Raw genomic sequence first — 6,774 nt, 5'->3', positions numbered from 1 at the left:
GCGTGGACCTTAGTTTTGATGGAGGTGGGTCCATTTGGTCCATAAATATTAAATGAACTTTGTTGCCCAACAAAATTATTAATGTTAGAACCTGTAGAAATATTAGGACCGGTCGTTACAAGGTCATATAAATACTAAATTGAGAGCTCAACTCACAAACATTTAGATGTACATTTATGTCAACGTTCCTTCAATGGTTGGCATGAAGACAGATACAACAGCATAGATAAAGAGTGAAAAAACTGGCCATTTTTTTCAAAAATAATTGGATTTCTCTGTAACATCAAAAGATTGTAGGAACAGTATACACTCAAAAACACATCCTAATTCACCTAACATATTCCATTCACCTTAGTCTCATATCAAATTGCCCATAAACCATATATAACATGATAACATATATATAAATCAATGTATACAACTTCACATCGACAAAATGCAATCTCAACCTCACTCAAGCACCCAAGCAGTTCTATTCCATCCACTGGATAATTTCACCCGCAGATCCATCAAGCCATTGATGAACGGCCCTGCCAGCCAGTAGACTTTCCCACCCTTGGTTATGTAATGAATAATTTATCAAGATACAAAAAGGCAGCGTATCCTTCATGCAGGGTAGCATGGCTCGTCAGGCAACTGTGCAACCAAAAACCCATTTGTGGAGCCTACAAATGTGACTTCAGCTTCTAATGAAACCTACTGCCTTGCATGCTCAGGTATGAGACGATGACGTAGTTCAGCAGATGCTCCAGTCAATTCTGCCACCGGGAGGGGATGGGAGGAGTTCACATTAGCATTAAGAGGAACCGTAAAGCAATATACGCGGGGGGGGGGGGGGGGAGAGACAAACCAAAGATCAACTAACCTTGAGCTGTGAAATTGAACAAAGGAGGTAGTGCTCTCCCATTAGGCAAGCATGCATTTGGGTCCCTTAGGTCATCAAAGAAGGGGTGCCCACAAGCCTCCAACTAAAATGCAGAATTTAAGTTAGTTATAATAGGCTCAAACAATAACTCACATACTCTCAACAATTAGTTAACCTAAGACAATGAGACAAGTAGCTACATCAAGTTTCACTCAAAACAACAATCACCCACATTATTCTAGGAAGAAAAAATTATACTCCAAACAGTATTTACAGTATCATCATTAAGAAGATGCAAAAGAAGTATCATTTGAAGAAATAAAGCTTTAATTTTCTTACAGCAGTGCAACGTAGACTTGGTGAATACTGGAGCAACCTTGACACAAGATCCACTGCTTCAGGGGGCATTCGCTTGTGAAAAATCTGGAAATTGTAGGGTGATGAGATTTCCACCATCAGAAAAAGTAACATTTCTAGCAACGAGGAAGAAATGCTGATAATATTTCTAGCAAACCTTGTGCCACGGGTGAGCTTTGATCTGAGGGAACTTAAACTCATTATAATTCGGATTCATGCACTTGATCTCTTCTCTGGTTGGTGTGCCCAGAATCTAATGTAATACAGCCAACAATGAAGAAAAACATTGAGAGGATGCAAAACTGCAACGTGGTAGTAAATGAATAGAAATAATAAGTTTGTAGATGGTTAACCTTAATGATCTCAACCAGCTGATCAACACCACTTTCACCAGGAAACAGTGGCTGAAAAGTTGAAAACCAGATAAACATTAGAATTGGACACATAGCTTATTTAAAAGAACCAAAATATCTAAGAAATTCATAACAAAAAAAGTGATTCAGTGCTTTCTCCATTAAACGGAAGCTAAACAGAGGGCACTGCACTCTTCGCTCACTTGAAAGATCTAGCATTATAATTGTGCTAACCACTTCTGGAGTTGAATAGAAAGATATAAACTCTATTATAAGATGTGGAAAGAACCTACTTCATCAGTGCATGTACTGCAAGCATGAGGGAAGCAAAGCATAAATCTACATTAGCAAAAATATACTTATGTTTTGATGATTTAACTTTGTCATCCAGGTTCAGGAAATAAAAACTCTGCACTTATACACCCACCTGTCCTAGAAGAAGCTCAGCAAGGACACAACCAACTGACCACATGTCAATTGCAGTTGTGTATTCTGTGGCCCCAAATATAAGTTCTGGTGCCCTATAATATCGAGAGCATATATATGATATGTTGGGTTCACCTGGCACCTAAAAGTGAAAAAAAAGAAATCGTAATTTTCCATTTACTTTTTATTTCTGAAATACTTTTAAGATATGAAAGAAGATAGAGGGAAACGCATACCAGCATCTTTGCACTGCCAAAATCACATATCTTTAACTGATGAGTGCGGGGATTCACCTGCAGCAAGCATCACGTCCTTGAACATTAGTATGCATTGCCATTATATAGTTACAAGAGTTCAAACAAAATGAAGACTTAGAACCAAACATGTAATATTTATCCTGACTATCGTATAACATCAAAAGAGAATTTACTGTAATCCTAGAACAAGCAGTGCAGTACTTCCAGCACTATTACCAAGAGATATTCTACAGAAAAAGTGCGTGATAAAATCCTCAGTGAAAACCGTCTAAGTGAAGAACTGACAAGTACATTTAAAATACCTTCTCATGTATAATACATATTCAAATCAAGCCACATATCTTTACCGAAAAACACATTTAGTGTTTGTAGTTTTGACAGCAGACATTCTCTAATCAATGACTCCAAAGAAAAGCAACAATATAATCTCAATACAGTTTCCTAAATCATTTGATTGGCTCATATTTACACTGAAATAGGTACAGAATCTAAGAGGGGTAAATTGCCCTGTGCTGATACCAAACTAATGGAACAAGAGCAAAAACCTCATACCAGTAGATTCTGTGGCTTAATGTCACGGTGACACACTCCAACAACATGGTGCAGGTAATTTAGTGCACGACAAATCTACAAAGACAGACAAAAAAACAAATTTTATAGGGCAAATACGCCAAAAGTACAACATTGATTAGCTGCTATATACATCAAAGGAATCTCAGCCCACAGATAATGCAAAGTTTCACTGTTCACCTGGTATGCATAAAGCTGTACATAGATAATGGGCATGCTTTGGTTCATGCGGATATGGTGCTTTGAAACTCGGTAGACAGTTTCAGAGATATACTCCAGGACAAGGTTAAGGTACAACTCATCTTTTTCCGTGGTTGAAAAGAAACAGTGTTTTAGTTGAACGACATTAGGATGGTCAAGGGTGCGCATGATCTGAAGTTCTCTATTCTTAAATCTCTTATCCTGTAGCACCTTCTTTATTGCAACTGCTTCTCCTGTTTCCAGGCACTTAGCCTACAATAGATATAAAATTATGTGAGAATGTAACAGTTTACATTAGCATATTTTATGAATGCAAATGCAAACAGGGACAAAAGCAACTAAAACATCAGTATGAATGCAAGCAGATGAAGTACAAGTACCTGAAAGACAACGCCAAATGAACCAGTCCCAACCACACGCTCTGCCATGTATGAGATTGTCTGAAACCAGGTAAGAAAAAACTATTTACAGCTTTGTACATGGCTGAACCTTATACATTTACATTCTAAGTATAGATCAAGTACGAGACTAACGTTCTAAAGGCCAACATCATGGAGAGAATTTAACCAGAATATGCCAAGAATTAAGAGTGATGATAAATCATCAATATTGAAATTTGCTTGAACTTTAGTGCTCCTAAGTAAACATCTTTGCATAAACGCAAGTCGAAACAAGGCAAGATAATCAACACCCAGATCACCCCCCCCCCCCCCCACCCCGGGCGGGGGTTCCCTGCCTAAATCATGAGGGCAGGAAAATTATGTGAAACATAAAATACACCAAGAGAATCCCATATCGATATAGATTGATGAGGATAAACAGTAGAAGGAAGCCACAAATTATGTAGCAATGAGCAGGAGCAATCAAGTCACCTGTTTTGGTTGTCCATTTTGACCAGCTACTGTAGTTGCAATGATCTGACCAGTTTCTGTTCCATTACCATTCACAACAGCAGCTTCCATATCCTGTATGATGCAAAAAATTTTACTAGCAGCATATAACAGTTCTCATTATGGTTTTTACAACAAAATTTGCATAAATTGTGCAGGATCAATGGGATTTAATAGCATTGAATTCCATATAAGAACATTTCAAGGGATTGAGAGGTATATAATATATGTAATTTCTTCCACATGCAAATACTAGCATGATATAGATCATACGAAAGTAGAAAATTGCTTATGAAGAAGGAAGAAGCAGATTAAATTTTTTTAAATGTACCTTTTCATCATGAGTGTTGGATTTCTCATCTCTAATTCTCATTTCATGCATTTCTTTAGGAAGCTGATCATAACCAGATTTCTCTATTCCAGCCATTGAAGATATATCAGATACATCAGATATGCTTTCAGCAGTTTCCAGAGATGTAGAAGCCATATGCTGCTCCAGACCCGTGGCATGTCTCACTACTCTATTTGCCTCCTCATTATCCAAGCGCTCAGTCTCTCGATCAAACTTTGCTCTCTTTGTGCCAGAATCGCCACCCTAAGGTAAACAATTTACATCAGCTATTAAAAATTAGACATGAGAAGTTAATGATGTACCCAAACTAATGATAAAAACAGCCCAGATGACCCCTAATCTGAAATCCAATGAACCACACTGTACATAGTTTGATTCTTTCACAATAAAGACATTAAATAAATACAGGAAGCAACATAGACTAAACAGAGCCATTAATACAACATAAGCAGACAAGCGTAGTTCGCCAATTAGTGAGTCATGTATGTTTCACATGAAGTAGCAATTAAACTACCCTTTGTGCTGCATTTGTCACTTTATCAGAACTACTTGCCCCACAGAAAACCCCTCGAGGATTGACTAAAACATTGTACAATTCTAATCATTCAAATGCCTTAATTTCAACTATAGACCAATATTTATGAGCAGCTGAACTGGTATGTTTCATAATACAAATCATGAGCCAAATGCCCCATCCATTTAGGGTTCATTGGGTACTTTCCTCAATCATGAAGATCCGTCCTACTAGTTCATAAATTGAATTTTCCATGACCTTTTTTTTTTTTTTTTTTTTCCCTAAGATGCAAATCCACGTCCCTCCTACAGCTACAAGCACATGCACTGGTATAACTTCATCGCTAACCTTCTCAAATATACAAAACCCCTTCCGCCCAAAACAAAAATTTTAAAATAAACAAAGTGCTGCCTAAGTGATTTGACCCATGACCAACCCAATAATGACGTTCTTGCCAGAAGGCAGCTGCTAAAATATAGGTTACTATCAATTACTATCATATGCACTATACCCTGGGAATATTACATTATTATTTGCTGAGTTACAATTACAATCATAAAACTAAATTCCACCCTCAAGCAACAACACCCTCTATAACACATCATCAAAATCTTACATAAATTATCATTAACAGCGAAGTACAAAGAACCTCGTGCAAATACAAGCGACATCCCAAATGAATTACAAAGAAATTTTGGGGAAAACGGAAGCTACAAAAGTACAAGCTAGAACACAATAAACAAATATATATACCATCAAATTCACTATCTTTTTTTTTTTCCTTGTCCGTTGCAGGCCCTTATAATAAAGTCAAAATGCATGTAAGAAACTGCCTCACTATCTCCTCCAAAAAAGGTAAACGGAACCAACACAAAGGCATTAACGATCCCGCCATAGCTCAAATAACACAACATCACAAAACTGAGCACAATAATATCAAGTAAAAGAGGGGAAAAGTGAGATGAATGATAAAAATTTTAGAATACTGTCGTCCAAAGGTCTACAGCCGAGCATCACAAAGTTATACCACCTCAAAAAAAAAAAAAAAAACAGAGAGATTTTTCACACGATTGAAATATTCCTAAAATAAAACATTTATTTTTTTAAGCTTTCCTCCATTTTCCCAATAAACAAACACAGATAAAACCAACATAAAGCAGAAAACATAAAAATATTTCCGAAATGCCAGAAAGAAAAAAACTTACAGGATCTGATGAAATAGAAGTGCGACCCGAAGCAAAACTTTTTAGGCGGCGCATCACATTCATGGTTAAGAACCCTAATTTTCTCCTAACCCCCAAGCCGACCTCAACCCAAAATCCCAAAATATTATATGAACTACTGGGGAGAGGGAGAGGGAGATATCGAATAAGCTCTCGCCTCTCCTCTCCTCCCTAAAAAACCGAAATGAAAATGGGAAAAGGAGAAGGGAAAAAGGATTGAAAGGACAGAAACAACACCAACAAAAAAGGAAAGCCAAGTAAGATCTCAAACCCCGCTCTCTCTTCTTTCCTCAGTTGCGCTCTCTCTATCTATCAATCTATCCCGCTCGCTCAAGCTGAGCTTGTATGTTCTCCGGTCACGGTCAAACCTGGATCAAATATAATCATTGAAGTCCAGGTCCTTCCATATGTGATATAACCGAGTGATCTTCGGGAAATGCATCAGAGACGGGGAATATTCGGGAGGGAGGTTTGACCAGTCTTTCTTGAGTTTTGAAAGGGTTAAAAATGGTGATTTCACTCGAAAAATTAAGCCTTTGTTTATTGATTGATTGATGGGTAGAGATGGGGGAGCGTGAATCGGTCTTTTTATAAAAAATTGTGTCGGACAAAGAAAGCAATCATGATTTACCACCAACTCCCGACACACCCTTTTCCAACCAGGATGCGTTGGATTTCTGTCCTCTTTTTATTTTTTATTTTTACCTGCAGTAAAAAAAAAACAAATCACGTTTTACATTTATTTAATAATCATATTTTTAATTTA

The 6,774-nt window shown here is 37.3% G+C and overlaps 1 protein-coding gene across 1 annotated transcript; it reads right to left on the bottom strand.

Annotated features, from left to right (window-relative positions):
- Positions 1 to 327: 327 nt before the first annotated feature.
- Positions 328 to 6,553, bottom strand: LOC121246521 (shaggy-related protein kinase epsilon-like). The gene is made up of 13 exons (XM_041144700.1): positions 5,991 to 6,553; positions 4,251 to 4,514; positions 3,902 to 3,994; positions 3,410 to 3,469; positions 3,009 to 3,281; positions 2,811 to 2,885; positions 2,238 to 2,294; positions 2,003 to 2,143; positions 1,576 to 1,626; positions 1,380 to 1,475; positions 1,205 to 1,288; positions 866 to 968; positions 328 to 758 (listed from the first exon to the last, which is right to left on the bottom strand). The coding sequence occupies exons 1-13, from the start codon at positions 6,051 to 6,053 to the stop codon at positions 697 to 699; spliced, it is 1,422 nt and encodes a 473-aa protein (XP_041000634.1). The 5' UTR covers positions 6,054 to 6,553; the 3' UTR covers positions 328 to 696.
- Positions 6,554 to 6,774: the final 221 nt, after the last annotated feature.

This window comes from Juglans microcarpa x Juglans regia, chromosome 1D (assembly GCF_004785595.1).
Source record: "Juglans microcarpa x Juglans regia isolate MS1-56 chromosome 1D, Jm3101_v1.0, whole genome shotgun sequence".
NCBI classification, from domain to species: Eukaryota; Viridiplantae; Streptophyta; class Magnoliopsida; order Fagales; family Juglandaceae; genus Juglans; species Juglans microcarpa x Juglans regia.
Note: the sequence above shows the minus strand (reverse complement) of the source record. Positions and strands in the feature narration are given on the sequence as shown.

Bases quoted from the DNA above. Each gene is read 5' to 3' on its own strand.
- LOC121246521 (XM_041144700.1), bottom strand. From the start codon at position 6,053: ATGAATGTGATGCGCCGCCTAAAAAGTTTTGCTTCGGGTCGCACTTCT. The intron at 2,886-3,008 runs GTGAACAGTGAA...CTGTCTTTGTAG, and splicing joins TACAGCTTTATGCATACCAG to ATTTGTCGTGCACTAAATTA. The intron at 2,144-2,237 runs GTATGCGTTTCC...TTTCACTTTTAG, and splicing joins TTGGCAGTGCAAAGATGCTG to GTGCCAGGTGAACCCAACAT.